This window comes from Perna viridis, chromosome 3, assembly GCF_037379345.1.
Source record: "Perna viridis isolate PV_CMFRI_1.1 ecotype Kerala chromosome 3, ASM3737934v1, whole genome shotgun sequence".
NCBI lineage: Eukaryota > Metazoa > Mollusca > Bivalvia > Mytilida > Mytilidae > Perna > Perna viridis.
The window spans coordinates 16,908,694-16,925,489 of NC_142447.1; the positions used below are offsets into that span (position 1 = coordinate 16,908,694).

The window sequence follows — 16,796 nt, forward strand, 5'->3', positions numbered from 1 at the left end:
AAAATACCAGTATATCACAACTGCACTTTTCATGCAATTGTTTGGGGATTTTGTTGCCTATTTAAGTCTATAGGTAATTATTCACACAACTTTAACAGAAAATATTCAACACTGTCTTATCTGGGATTGGTGTATTTTAGCAAAGGTGTTAACTCTTGGTTTTGGCAGGAGCCTTCCAATATTTCATCACAAATTCTGGAATCTCCTACTTCCACATTTGTCTCCTGGCAGAAGATTAGAACCTCCTGCTTTCAGAACATTCTCTCACCAAACTGGAACAAATGGGTGTTTATAAGAACTTTCACAAATAATAATCACTATAAACCAGGATATTTAAGTGATAGTTTTATTTTTACAATTTTAGTGGGAAAATTGAACTGTGGTAAATATTTCCAAAGAGGGACTTTTAAACTACAATTCTGCCTTAAACAAAGGCAGAAGCTAATGATTAGTGATTTATGCATTTCTTAATCCCAAATTCTTTTTTACTGGAAATCTTTCAGTTGGCCTTATAGAAATTATATTCTAAAATAAAGGGCAAATGAAAGTTGCCCACTGGAGATAATAACAATTAAAATTTGGTTACTTTCTACTACAGAAAAGTACAGGAAAATTACCCGTCAGAATTTCTACACTATAACCGGTGAAAAAATACTTCACGATATATAGCAGATCTAAGGAAATGAACATAGGAAGAGTCGTTTTCAGGTTGCAACAAACGTATTTGAACAGTTTTATTGATTATCTTGAGGTATAATGAATCAATCATCCCCTGACTGATTTTAGACAGAACCAAGGATTATTTTGGTGTTCTGTGAGATTATAAGCATCGAATATACATCACTTTTTTCAGATTTCTGCAAATGTGCATATGACTTCTTCATTTATTGTCAGACTGAAACAAACCATCTGTGATTTGAAGGTCATATGTTAAATGCATAGAAATGACCATTCTAAAAACTTGTTCTCTATTACATTAATTTCCATTATTTATACAGGTATATATACCTCATGATACTCCACATAGACAAAGCTTGCAGGGAAAAGACCGACAAATAAAACTAATCCTATAATCACTAGTATAGCTATGACCAGGATCATTAGTCGAGTGGTTGTCAAGGAATTCAGATATCGTACCACTCGTGGAAATCTGTCACCAAAACAGTTGTCACACTCACTGAAATAGAAATCACCATTTTAAAAATAGGAGATGACAAGGTCCACGCAGCAGCAGATGGTCGTTCCGTCTCTTACTAATCACAGCAGACAGGCCTTTCAAAATTCTCAGACACTTTTCAAATAAAACATCCTATGACAATTGGATAACGTCATGTAAAATCATTCACTTTTTCCCCACTTTGCAAGGTCCTTGCATTTTCTGAGAGGGCTGGCTGCAGTGTCTAGAGTGAATTATGAATGTCAGATGCTCTTTTGGAGCCTGGTAGTAAGATTGCCAATCCACTAAATGCCAAGCAAAGAACAATTATTAGTATAGTACATGTATTTTTTTTCATTTTGTCTCCACAAAACTAGTATATCATACACATACTCAAAAAGCACAAACAAAACACAGGTGCATGCCGACCAAACACTGAATTATAACTCCCATAGCCAATCTCATATCATTATCATAATACATTGAAAAAATGTTGACATCTATATAATTCTAATCATGAGATTCTTCATGCTTATAGCCGTTTTTGATTGGTCAAGAACGTCGTTGCCAGAAAGTTCATACATGCATGAACTTTGACAGATCGTTCATACATGCATGAACGCCAGTCAACTTGAAACCAATATGGTGGCCATGTAGTTCGAAAGAGTGTGGCAAGGAATATAATATAGCCGTAAGAATAGTTTATTACATGCACATTGATTTTACCGGTCAAGTTTGTTTACAGAGAGTAATTTTCAGCTCGGGGAAAGAAACTTTCAACTGAGTCTGACTGAACCCTTGAAAACACCTTGTTGTAATTTTCCTTCCTCCTTGTTGTATTTCCATAATAATTATGAAAATAATTAATACTACATATCTTTGAAAACTAGACAGGATTTTGGGTAATTTCAAATAACTTCTTGATAAACATCTATATAAATATATTATAGTGCATAAAAGGTAAAATGTTTAAAACCACAAGTCGTAAGGCACTTGAATTAATACATACAATAATTGACGAGTGGTTATCACTTCTGACAACCTGCTTTAAGAATTAAGATATAAAGTAAATGATACATTAAAGTTTAATGCATAGTTGGGTAGAATAAAAACTGCCTTCTGACAACCCCATATATTTATATCTGGAATAACCCTAAAACAAATTTGACATTTTCCAATATAACATTTGGAAAAAATCTCAACATTTCTATTTGACTTGATGAATTTTTATCTGAAATGTCAAACAGTGCAATGTAATTTTGCCATGACTGATGATGTGTCTATATTCAAATAGGACATACAATCTTCCTCTTCCTTTGTTCCTTCCTTCTTCAGCATCAACTTCATCTCTATCAGTATGTTGGGGGTCTGATAAAAAAAAGTTAATAAATAATGAATACTGATAGTAATGTATCATTTACAAAAGCCATTGCAAACTTTAACTTTGGTTTCATTTGGTTTTAACAGCTTAATCAATCATACATATTTTGTATATGATGAATATAACATTTTAAAAATTGTTTAAATCATCTATAGACAAATATAAATTGGATATTTATAAAAGGATAGATTTTGCAAATTATTGCTTTGAAAACACAGTTTTGATAGTAAGTCCTGTAAAAAGCATATCATAACTTAAAATATGGAAGAAGTTATATTTTATTACCATAAATTGTGACATATAAGACAGAAACACTATGGTAACGACAAAAAAATACCTGTGTTCCACTATAAACATGCTCTTAAAAAAAAACTATGGTCGGCAGGTAGGCAAAACTTTATCTTTCCAAAGGGTTTGACTGATGTCATTGAGACACATTCAGAATTTTTAAATATGAACCACTGTCAAAATATTGCAAAAAATGTACTAAAAAATAGACAAAAAAATTCAGGGTTGGCACAAAAAATTAGGGTTGGTAGGGTTAGTGGAAATACAGGTAATTTTATTTTAGTCCTAAGCTCCTATATGCAACTAAAAGCATCTAAATCAAATGAGAAATTATTTCTTCGAGACATAAATATTCTGATGCTTCGAGACATAAATATTCTGTTACATTACAAAATAAGTGTAATCTTTTGTAAAAACTCCATTTTACGGAGTGTTACTGGAAACATGTGGTGTAAACATAAATAAAAACAAGACAACAACAAATATGGTGCATTTTATGTTAGAATCATGTTTGATGTGACACATCAATTAAAAATGCAAAGCTGTTAATTCTAGCATTTAAAATAAATAAAAATAACCCCTAAGGATAAAGCAAATTTTTTCTAAAGTCTAGAATCATGTGAAAATACAGAGCTCTGCTCAAATGCCAGAAAATTAATATCTTTTATCTAAACAGGGTGGGATTCTTATAACTTAAAAAGAACATAATGTATTTGCTGTCACAATATAAGTTATATTCATAATTAGTCGGTGTCAGCATTTCACTTATAAATATAAGTTCAATGCATTTTAACTCAAATAGAACAACAGCAGTATATTTTTTATTCAGCCTAAGCATGGCAAAGGTTGACAATATAGGACATAAAATGGTACATTTAGAAATTGTTCCTGGTTGAATTTTTGCTATTAAATGGTCAAAATTGCTTGGTCACACATTCCACATGGGTGTTATTTTAACGGTCCAATTTATAATGTTTTTATTAAACAAATCCAACATAAATTTTTTTTTCTGTTGGGTTCAATTTCACAGTTATTTTTTATTATTAAATAAGTGAAAATTTCCCTCATGTTTAGAGAATTTACTGCCTTATGCATCTGATCTAACTCATGATTCCTGTAGCTTACCTTCAGTCATAGATGGATGAGTATAAAGAATCCAATTCTGAGTTAGAGGGTCTAAAGAGCAAATAACAGGAAAGAAAAATTTATATATAGTGGAAAAACTAAATTATATACAAATACAGTGTTCAAGATAGAGCAAAATGGGAAATTTAAAAGGTGATTCATTGGTTTTCAGTTTCTACTACATGTACATGTATTTGAAAAAAAAAATCATATATGTTTACAGAGAAATTCTTTAAAAAGATTGACCCAAGTAGGGTTTTAATGTTCTGACATCTATCTAATATCAATTTCAAGTTGATAGTATTTCAATGATTGCAAATAATTAGCAAAATTATGCTGTTCATCTACTTGCTTTTGAGTTCTTTTTTGCATTTTTGAAGTATTGTATTATTCCCTTTTGCAAACAATAGAAATTTCTGGTAATAAATCATTAACATGGAAGAGGTTACTTATATTTTTCACAATGCTTTCATCTTTGAGTTTGCAAAAATAAGTAAGCATACAGTAATAATAAAATCATCCAATAAAAATATCCCATATTACTTCTATAGCTACCATTGATCTGAAAGAGTGAAAGTATGTATGTCTAAGTGAAAATTGGTTTGTGTGTTGATGTTAACGAAGTCAGTGTTCCAATTTACAAAAGAGATGATAAACAGAATAAAAGTTAAACAGATATTGGAAATTCAGGCTATTTCAGTTCATGCAAAGTTCAAATCTCCCATGCAAAAGGCTTATCCATTAAGGACTGACCTTGAGAATTTGGAAAGGGAGGTAATACGACTACTATAGGTCAATTTTTGCTCCAAAAATGAACAAATTTACAAAACTTTCAAGCCAAAGGAGTTGCTCTTACCACTGGAAGACTTTGAATTGCCAATATTTACTATTTCATAGCCTACCCTCAGACACACTTTGTGGTTAACCCTCCCTGCCTAATATATTAGTACAGCATACAGGTAGAAACTTTCAATTATTCTAAATTATTTATTTATGCCTGATTAGAATATGAATGGTCACATAGAATAGGTGGTCTTTACATACAGGTTAATTTTACATAAAATGCAATACACAGAGATTTTTTTAATCATAGTATTTGACTATTTTTCAATCACATTTTTTTCTTTTTTTAACCTGTGTAAACCTAATATCTGCCAATAGTAAACAAATCCATTATTCTAAAGAGGCTCAGTTTAGACACAATTGTTTTTTTTCACCATCAGTATTTGCAATCTTTCTTCAGTACATGTTTAAAATGTGACTTTTATCACCTTGCAAGCAGGCTTAAAAAGGGGAAAAATTATAACAAGATATAAAATGCTATTCTACTAATTAGAATTTCAAAGAAATATAATGCCAGCACAAATCCTGAAACCTACCTACTGCCTCAGAGAAGGATGTACTCCTCCTGACATTACTAAGTTCTGTAAATGCTGTTTCCTTCTAGAAATGGAAAGAAGCATCAATCAAATATATGTAACGTTTAATTTGATTGGTCAACATCATGAAAATCAAAACATTTATTTTTGTATAAACACATAAGGTGTACAAATGCCTTCAGATTTTGTTGCATAAAATTGGAATTATAAGTAATTAAAGTCCTTTTGATTTTACTTAGTTTCTGAGTGATTTGGTCTTGTTTACACATCAATAAACCCTCAAAATTACTTTGTATACTATAGTGAATAACCAAAATATGATCACAAGTGTTGATGAATGCCAAGTTTAATGAGTATGCAGAATTTGTTACACTTCAAATTAAATCTTTAAGGATTCTAGGCATGAATAACTTGATTACAAACAATTACCGATTGATTATCCTATCTATTATCAAGATTTTCTGCAGAGTATTTAGCTATTTTCAAAATGGATCTTAAACTTTGTGATCAGTGTATTAATATTCATGTTGTGACATTTTGGTGAGAGAAAGTCGGAAAGTGAAATTACCAAATTGATTTATTTTTTGTGAATAATGGAAATGAATTACACAAGGAACATTTGATAAATGACTACTTTTTCACTCTAGGACTGACAATAAACTTTCAATAAAACAATACATATCAATGTAAATGTAACTCGAGCTGTTCATTCTGCCATACACTCTAAAATAAAAAATTCTGGCCAGCACTTGTTATTGAGAATTTCCAGTTTAATAGATAAAAAAGCAATTTTGATTTTTAGAAATTTAAGAAAAATTGTACCATAGTCAAGATTGAAATTCAATACTGCGAGTATTATAAGATACTGTAAACGTATATATTTTTGTGGTTGCAAATTTTCACTGATTCTGTCAAGTGAACAAATTCATGTGTATCAATTTTTTTGGTTTCAAAACATGAAAGGCATTCTATAGTGTTAAGCTTCCCAACTAATGCCGCAGAGACTATTGTGATACTGTAGCGGTAGCCTTCCCTGCTGGAGTCCCATACGCTAGCAGGCTATCTCTGGGGAAGCTTCCCGACTAAGGCCACAGAGGCTATCCTGCTACTGCAGCGGTAGCCTTCCGTAAAACCTATTTATGCAGGTACTATTCTTCATGCTTTTTTATCCACAGTGAAAATAGCGAAACTCAGTACACCACAAAACTTAATACTTTTAAAGTATACGATTATGGTCACAGTCACATTTTTTGCATGTTGTTCCTGAGGTTACAAATGGAATTTTTAAATGACAATTTTTACAACACCTATACAATTTTTCAGCCAGACTGGAAAATGTAACTAGAAAAATTGTGAGCAAGCGTGCTAAGAAATAGCCCTTCATGGCTTGCTTTAAGTGGACTTACAACACATTACAACCCTTAAGTTGGATAACCTCCCTTTGAAGTGACTTAACAATAATTATTTTCCTTCATGCACCTCAACCTCGGTTTATGAAGCGTTATGTTTACAAGGTATGTGGTTTTGATGAATGGACAGATGAACAAACAGAAAGACAGACAGGTTGAATACTATATCATATCCCCTTTGTCAACTGACAATCGGATTGAAAACAAAAAAAAATGAAGAAACACATAGAAACATTCAAATCTATGAGCCATACAGGAAAAAAATGCATTATGTGTTTTGGTGCATTTTTTTCTGTGTACATGTATTTTTGTTAATGTAGTATATCACAGCCAAATGTGCCACATGATAATCATATGGTGCTCAATTCATAAGATAATCATATGAAAATCATATGATATTTATCATGTGGTAGTCATATGATTATCATATGATTCTCATATGATAATATGGGCTTGAAAACATACGATAATCATATGTTTGTGAAAAGCGTGTGATTATCATATGTTAACTGAAACTTATGATTATCATATGGTGCTCAATTCATATGATAATCATATGATGCAAACCATATGATTCTTATATGTGGCACATTTGCCTGTGTAAACAAGAAATCTGCGAGCTGATTCCCCTAACTGTTGTAGATGTACTGTTTTGGCTAGAGGTTTTACTGATTTTGACTGGTGGCAATTTGATGCTGGCCATTTGTGTTGAAATATACATGTACCAGAAATAATGAATCATAATGGAAAGCAGGAGGTTAAGTGTGCTATAAAATCTGGTAGAACACACCTTTCATTTTGAAATGCCTGTACCAAGTCAAGCCTAATACAGCCGTTTAAAACTTTTACGCTTTTCGCCCTGATTTTGCCTATTGTTATACCTACTTTCCATTTGACTGTTGCCTAGATTTTATCAGTTCAGTAATTTTGAAATTAACCATCATGGTCAAACTACTGACAATGTGGTCATACAGAATGAAAATCATATGATATTTATCATGTGGTAGTCATATGATTATCATATGATTCTCATATGATAATATGGCCATTTGTGTTGAAATATACATGTACCAGAAATAATGAATCATAATGGAAAGCAGGAGGTTAAGTGTGCTATAAAACCTGGTAGAACACACCTTTCATTTTGAAATGCCTGTACCAAGTCAAGCCTAATACAGCTGTTTAAAACTTTTACGCTTTTCACCCTGATTTTGCCTATTGTTATACCTACTTTCCATTTGACTGTTGCCTAGATTTTATCAGTTCAGTAATTTTGAAATTACCCATCATGGTCAAACTATTGACAATGTGGTCATACAGAATGTTTTTGATATCGAAGCCTGAAATCAAATCAGATGACACAAAACACCATTATAAACTTTGTGTCAAAATAGATGTGAAAAGTTGCTGCAGATAAAAATCCTCTAGGAAAAAAAGTGACTGACAGACAAATGGAAAAGGACAATACCTTAAACACCCTTGTTTGGAGCATCATTAAAAATAAAACAAATTACAATACAAACCGTATCTCTGCTTCCAGTACTAATAGGTGGGAGGGGCCTAGATCCTGCGTAAGTAGCTGCCTCCCCATTATCAGTATGTGGCTCTACTATTCCCATTGGATCAGGTTTAGCACGGAATCCCCTATTCTTCTCAGCTTCCTTGTTCCATGTCTGTCCCATTTGCCACAAGCGTCCATAAAATGGAAGTTGCCTGGAACAAAGACAGCATAACTAAATTATAAAACAAAAAGCTCATAAAGTGCAGCAAGATACGACCACTGTGGTCAAACCCTGAAAAGATGGGGCAATATTAGTTTTTGACACACTCAATCACAGGAACTTACAATTCATTATAGACACAACAACTGGCTTGAATACATGTACTATATTAAACAAAATTTGAAATTCAAATAAAAATGATCAAAATCAGACAAAAAATAAACAAGAGGCCCTCGAAGAGCCTTAATCCCTCACCTAGCAAACCAAACCATGCCTTATTAGCTAAAAAAGTAAAGGTATCATGCTTAGTTACCAGATGACCAAAACAAATGCTGAAAAATGCATATATTGATGAATGCTGTAAGTTCAACTGAGTACCTAAGGCACTGTAAAAAGTCCTTTGCAGAAAACTGTATTTTGACCCCAATGTTTTATTTTTAGTAACAACAGCCATGTTTTTCAATCTTTAAAAAAAATTTCAGTGATCAGTTTGTGCAGAATACCCTACGGAACAATCTTACCAAGTTTCATTTGATTCTGAATAGTAATTTTAGAGAAGAGTATTTGGAGATATATGTGAGAAACTGCTGACGCCCTCATATGTTCAATTTTTAGTTATGGAGGCCATGATTTTCGACGGATCAAAAATTGAAGCATAAACTTTGTGCAGGATACCGACTAAGGAACAATCATGCTCAGTTTCACTCAAATCCATTCAGCAGTTTCAGAGGAGAAGATACTTGAAAAAATGTTAACGATGACAACAATGACAGACAACAACAATGGTTGCCAAGGGATGGCTATAACTCACCAGGCCTACAGTCAGTGAGCTAAAAGGAATTATCAAAATTGGAAGAAAAACTAACATTCTACATGGGTTTTAATAAAACCCCTATTTTTACCCTTTTTGGCTCTTTATCCTAAACTCCAAATTAAATAGGGACCTTCCTTTTGGTGTAATTAAAATCATATCAAAATGTCATAACAATTGGTCAACCACAACTAAAATCACATGGAAACCTAGTGTCTACAGATGATTACAAGGCAACAGACAAGGCCATACCAATATACCATGGTGAAAAAATTTCAGTCTAATAAAAAATAAAATAAAAATATATTTAAATCCAGTAATATGTATTACTTTTTCTGATCTCAATTTATTATCAGTATAATTTATCGCAGTGGTGCTTTCAAGTTTAAATCCAATAACATGTAGTACTTTTTTTCTGATCTCATTGCTCAATTTATTATCAGTATATTTTAATCAGGAAGCTTCTCTTTTAGCATGCTTAAAAGCTTTGGTTTCATGTAATGTGATGGTTGACATTTAAGCAGAGCATAAACTAGAGGCAAAAAAGTAATGAAATGTTTGGACACCAGACTAGTTTAGTATACCTTCTTTTTATACTAGTCCATAGACTGTAGGTTTCAGTTGGGGTTAGAAATAAGACCAATCATTTCCATATCTGAGGGTAAGTACAACTATATGATTTGCTTTCATTCTAGTTACAATCTTTAAGTATATGTATGTTGTAACTTTAAATCATGTTCCATCATTTCTTTGGCAATTTACTTCTTACCTTGGGCCTTCTGGAGGATAGTGGTGGACTGCCTCCTTATAAGATGGAGGAGGTGGTGGAGCCTCTATTGGATCTAATCTAGCAGGTTTCCTCCTTGGAGTATCACCACCACCTCCAACAGCTACCTCAACCTCTACTGGTGGTTCATGGTCATCATAATCAGGCTCTAACTCTAAGAATGAGAATAGCAGACAAAAGGTTATATTAAATATACAGTGAAAACTGTCTACCCTGACCCCTGTTGGGCCTGAAGAATATGACAGGTAATAGTATTGAACAAATATAACAAGAGGCTCCCAGGAGCCTGAATCCCTCACCTGGTTAAATTTTTGCCTTTCAAACAAGGAGTCATCTGATAATTTTGGTTAGGAGATATATGAGAAAAACTTCTGTCCTACCCATTTGTTTTGTTTTCAGTAACAGCGACCATGTTTTTTGACAGATCAAAAATGTCCAGATCAGATTTATGCAGAATATTCTAATGAATATTCATAACAAGTTTGATTCTAATTGATATTTTCAGAGAAGATTTTTGAAAGAACTAACATTAAAAATAGGGGAAAACTGTTGAAAATACATAACTTAACATAATAAAATAAAAATATAATCAAAAATAGATCTTATCATGTTAAACACTTTTACACTCTTATCCTATGTCAGAATTTGGCTAAACCTGATGTTCGAGATAATTACAAAATCTTCTGTCTGCCTCTTTTATCTATTTTTAGTAAAGCAGCATGTTTTTCAATGGTTCAAAACCCCACATCAATTCTATGCAAGATACCCCAAGGAACATTCATGCCATAATTGGTCAAGTAGTATCAGAGGAGAGAAGTTTGAAAAATTGTTAACGATACTGGATGACAGACCCCAAGTGATGGCAATAGCTCACATGGCCTTTGGCTAGGTGAGCTAAAAATGAAAGAGCCGTCAAACAACTTTAGTATATAACAGGTTTAATTGTATATGAAACTTAATTTCTGGTAACAGTAATTAGTGGTTTTGTCCTGTGTCATCTCATGTCATTGTTTTCCCCTTTCCAAAAATAATATCTTTTGAGGAGTTATTAAAATTAGATGAAAGAAGAAAGTATCCAAATTCCATACTTTATAGGACAATTCTTCAACATAGATAATGGTTTTAAACACAAAACAAGTAAGTGCGATATTTAAATTTCAGAGTTAAAAGGGCAAAAACTTAAGCAAAAAGATAATTAACAAGGGCTGGTTTCCACAAATAGTTTGCGATATTGCTTAATAATTTTTATAAAATATCAGTGAAAAATGTAGGCTTGACAGTATTGAATGTGTCAGTTAGATGCATGAATAGATGGACACCTAGTATTCCTTTGTCCAAGAACCCTGCTGGCTATAAACGAGCCTTCGTGCACCACAGGGGCTTGCCCCCACTATCAAATATGCAGCAAGCCTAGTATTTCGAGTTAAATTGGGCTGCATATTTGATAGTGGGAGCAAGCTCCTGTGATGTTTATCTTCAGCTGAATTTCTAATATTTTGAAAGGAGTTCGCATTACGGTTCCCAAATATTGTGAAAGTTCTTTAATTCGTGGATACCAATTTTTGTTGATTACGGAGGTAACACAAGTTTGTGGTTTCTTAAATTCTTCCTTTTGAAGTTTTCAGTATACATATCAATGTGAATCTCCTTTTCATTGGGAACTAAATTTGGTGGTTTGGCTTACACACAAAAACCAAGAAAATTGGTACCCAATAAACAATAGTACGTTCTTTTACAGTAGTAGCATTTCCCAACCCCCGCAAGTTAAAAAAAACGCGGGATTGACAACAAAACTATTGCTACATGTACATGTATATACAAACACACCATAAAGTTCTACAGGTAACGGTGATGTAACATTAGGCATAGATAGTGGTCGTCTTTTCTTGTCTTCATCTGGATTAATGGACCTTGATCTTTTCCGTACTGCAGCTGAAATCAAACAATTTTTCCTTTCACAACAAACTACTTAAAAATCAGAAAGAATAACAAAGTGTCAAATGCTTTTATATACATTATTCAAAAGCTTCAATCCTCTTAAATATCAGAACAGTACAATGATACAAACACATAGATACATGAAAAAGATAAATTCCTTGCCTAATTGTTTTGTACCTAATTTCTAAATGTTTTACAAGTCTCAGATAAAGATTTGTCATTGTGAAAAGTTAAGTACCATTCTGTGTAAGAATCAGGCAATGGGTGGCACATCATATTGCTGAATTTGGTCTGTTTCGGCACAAATATATTCAATTTATATAGAAAACAACTGAAAAGATATTTAAATTTATCCTGAAGCATATGTGATGTAGACATTTTTTGACTGCTTATATAAGGAAAAAGTGCGGGAAAATTTACCCACCATTTTTCAATAGTGCATTTCAACTAAATTTGACCAATCAATAGCTTAAAAAGGCAAATTTTACAAACACTTTGATGGTTATTTCTGGAAGTTATCGGGTATAAATACTTGGTTAATGCAATAAAATCTCTGTGTTTTTTTTTCACGTGCCACACCTTATACACATATTGCCTGATTCTTAGACGGAGAAGTATTTAACACTTGCATGATAAGAAGTTACAATATTAAAGAAAACATCATTCTTCGGGAAATAGCCCTATGCAGGTCGAGATGACTCGTGTAAGACGAGATCAGGCGTGCTCAACCTAACTTGTTCTCTTAACCAATAAAACGTCCTTGAAAAGTGCAGTATCGTAGACATAATCAAAACAAAGGCAAGAGAAAAATTAATGTCACTATAAACTATGTTTCCAGAAATAGCAGTCCTCTCAACAAGAAGTGAACAAAAATATATATCCGGTATGTTTTCACAGAAGAAACGGGCACTTATACTTGTTGCAGGTCAAAGATCAGGTTATCTTTCAGTCTTTAAAGAATATCTCTTGTTACACTATAATCCACTCATGAAAAAGACTTGAATCTCTCCTACTCTTGAAAGATTATCAGATCCTAAATCTTCATGAAAGGAATGATTGACCACATATATCTATTTTCAGTAAAGAATGTTCCAGAATTCAACTTAGGGTGCATATAATCCTTATTTAAAGGGCAGGGAATCAGTCAATGGATTGCATCACAATTTTCTTTAAGGGGAGATAACTCTTGCTTTGCATGCACATTCATTTAGAAAATTTTTCACTAAAATGCTACATATGAAAAACCACGGTTAAATCCTTCAATAAAATTTCATGAGCAAAGTAACATAAAAAATAATAAAGATAATGAGACCATATTTGGAAGTAATAAATTGGATTTTGAACAATTCTCACAAAGTCAGTTTCTCAATTAACTTGCTTTTTGCAGGATAACAGTTAAATATATTCTCAATTTCTTTATAAAGAAAAAAAAATAAAACATTATTATCTTGAACTAGCTAAGCTAGGCCATTGTACAACTAAAAGGCAAGCATGATGCCTAATTCTAAATTTATATATGTATTAAATAAGAGTAATTATGGTCTCACTAACCACTTCCGAGTCAAATGGCCACCCCCTATGTAGTTAAAAAAACTTACTGTACCTAGAATTGTGTATTTTGTAAGTGCATTATTTGTGTGTATTCTGATCAAAAGTAGTCAAAATGAAGCTAAGAATGTGTACTTTATAATCATATTTGTAATTGACTACAAATGTGTATGAATATTGTTTACATGTGTGAGTAATTTGCCACCACGCTGTCAATTAGCAGAAAAGGTAAATATGTGGATTTTCTGTACAATTTATTCAAGTAAATTTTGTGAAGAATTTCTACAATCATTGTACCAATAGCATAATGATTTTGAAAGCCTTATTTTCCAAGCTTCATAATAGTATGCAACTTTAAGATGTCATTTGTCCTGGGAATTCAGAGTGAAACTTTGAAAATTACTTTTTTAACATGTAAAGTAATGGAAATGTTAGATGTGGTTAGTGAGAACTACATATTCTATACATTTGTTGTCATTGCACTCCCCTATTTCTGCAGTAACCAATACAAACCAGCCTAAAAGCATTCATTTAAAAGCAAGCTGTAATTAAAACTTTAGAGCATACATATATTATATAATAAACAAGGTAGATAACAAGTGTGTGCTCATTGTCTGTTCTCAAGTGTGCAATTCAACAAATCTTACTTATAGAAAGAATAATGGAATGTTTTACCATGAAGAACCTCAAATTTGATAATCGATAAATAATTTCCTAGATGATTTAGAAAGTTGTGTGAGAAGGGTCCATCTTCCTTTTGAAATGTTTTGATGATAATCAATGAATAATTTCCTAGAAGATTTAGAAGGTTGTGTGACCCACCTTCCTTTTGAAATGTTATGATGATACCTGCCAAGAAAATCTTAAACTTGATTTATAATCTTGCATTAGACTGAGGAACTTAATTCTTTTTTAATTTCATTTGAGGGTGGCTTTCTCCCCTCCATACTTGACACAATAGGGTATGTAAGCCTCGTCATGTGACCCCGTGATTTCATGAGAACGGGTCCTAGTCTACCATTCAAAAGCATGGAGATAAGTCATTTAGAGAGCCTTGAGTTCAGTGTTAAGGAAAAACATCTTTTTGTGTAAAAAATGCTGATAAAAAATTACAAATCTATTTCTACATGATAAAGGTATAGAGAAAAAAACATAAAATAGAAGATTTTGCATTGTTATACAGTGTTTCGAGTACCCAGAAGTAAACAATTAAATGCAGATCGGTCTTTGGTTTTCAATACGTTCTACGTCGGAAATTCCGGTAAAGAAAATGAGACTTACATACCTATACCGAGTCCTTGTTTCTGTAATGAATAAGACAACACTGTTGTGTGTAGTCATTATACAAGCCAAAACAGGGAGAAAAAAAACACTATCAAAAGCATACCAAATAGGAAATACTGCAAACTTAACTGCCAATTTCCATCCAGTAAATAAATTCCAATGCTTAACATACAAAAAATGTATAACCTAGATATGAACTTAGAAGTGTGAAACATGAATAATGCTGTGGCAGTGCAGACAATGACACACATGCACATATAAGCCATCTATGTATATACTATCATAACTATACATGCACATGCATCCAAAACAAAACAACCTGGTGCAACAGGTACTTTAACATATAAGCATGGCAATCATAAACTGACCAATATAAAGCTAGGCTACATCAATTTTTAATCAGCAAAATGCTTATATTCCTGTTAGCTTAGGAATAAAGACCCTTTACTTTACCGCTACAGGCCCAGATGGCCCAAAGCTTTTTTAGACAAGTTTCAGAAGGGGTTATTTGGACAATTTTACCAACTTTAATTGTGCTTTACCAATTTGAAGCACGTTTTTTAATAGTTTTTAACACTTTTTGCTTCCAAAAGGGGTGGCATGTCATAACTCCCAAACCTCCTGCGTACGAGTACAATGCACTGTACGACAACAAGTAATGAAATGATCTCTCATCCATACATGCCGTACACCCCATATCATCCTTATCTACATTTGCTGTAAAAATATCACCAAAACTTGTTAATATATGCTTAGCATGCAGTGTAAAAAAATATTTCCAACTCATCAAATATTTGTTCACATCTTTTACCAGAAGGCTTTAAGGAAGGAGTAAAATGTTTAGCACTTGAATATTTCATGTGGTGTAATAAATTTACAAAATTGAATTAAGTTGATTGAAACAAGAAATCTGTAATGCAATGTCTACTTAGATACCCCTGCAGTCTTTACATTTCTTCACAGATTTATTTATTTATTTTAATTTATCACTTCTTTCTGTAAACAAACTCATTTTTGTAAGTTTTAGTGAAATTGACAAACAAACAAAAAAACACAAAATTTAATATTTATTTGAAGTTTACTCTTTGCCTCTTTCTTCCGTTTTGATCACCTGCATGCATGCTCGCATGCTCCCATGCCTTGGGGTAACTAACATTGCATTTCAATGATTGGCCTGTTTTTAGACAAGGCACAAGGCTAAATGATTTCATATACCCAGTAGTTAGTGAAAGATAAAAAAAATCTTGTATGTTCATTTTCATTAGTTATAGAAATAAGGTAAACTTTAAATTTCATGTTGACGCCTTAAAATCAATATTCATAAGAAGTATACCAAAGCATAGTTGCTGGGAAAAGTATAAGCGTAAAAGAATCATTTACATGGAGAAAAGGGATAAGCCTAAAAGAGGACCGGTATATGGGTGGTAAGGTATTATACAAAAGAAACCTTTGTACATGTATGTGCATAAACTCTATGTACAATGTATTTGGTATGGGGATACTAAATACTTCCAAAACTGATATAATATATTATTTTTAAACAGAATTTATATGTGAAATGAAAAGAGAACAGAATAAATCATACTGAAGTTAAAAAAAAGGTAAAATCAACTATCTTTAAAGACTTTGTTGCAAGAACTGCAGTTATATTAATTTTTTTTTGAAATTTTTATTATTACCAATACTGATGCATTGTGATTTAAATCAACGACTAGCTATTGTCTAGTTATAATCTATGCTTTCACAAAACAATATACTTGTTTTGAGCAAAATGTGAAAAAAATCATTGAGTGACTTATAACAATGGAAAATTCTGGTGAAAAAGCTGAAAGAAAAAGAAAAGATAGTTTTAACTAATTTATATGTACAAATCAGTGTAAGAATCTGGCAGGTCCTTCTATAACAATGATACATAAAAAAAAAAAATACAAGTAGACCTTTTTGTCCTAACTGCAGAGTAGTCTTTGTG

The 16,796-nt window shown here is 32.3% G+C and overlaps 1 protein-coding gene across 5 annotated transcripts in view; it reads right to left on the bottom strand.

Annotated features, from left to right (window-relative positions):
* Window positions 1-16,796, bottom strand: part of LOC148621220 (uncharacterized) — a 35,574-nt gene that overhangs the window by 5,987 nt on the left and 12,791 nt on the right. For 3 of the 5 annotated variants that reach the window (XM_088575362.1, XM_088575363.1, XM_088575361.1), the window contains 7 exons: window positions 11,885-11,989; window positions 10,040-10,211; window positions 8,262-8,451; window positions 5,330-5,393; window positions 3,951-4,001; window positions 2,458-2,524; window positions 1,009-1,177 (listed from right to left, as the gene is read on the bottom strand). In XM_088575362.1, the coding sequence (XP_088431488.1) occupies window positions 1,009-1,177; window positions 2,458-2,524; window positions 3,951-4,001; window positions 5,330-5,393; window positions 8,262-8,451; window positions 10,040-10,211; window positions 11,885-11,989 (818 nt within the window). The remainder of the gene's footprint in view (window positions 1-1,008; window positions 1,178-2,457; window positions 2,525-3,950; window positions 4,002-5,329; window positions 5,394-8,261; window positions 8,452-10,039; window positions 10,212-11,884; window positions 11,990-16,796) is intronic. The other 2 variants (XM_088575365.1, XM_088575364.1) reach the window with 1 other exon arrangement.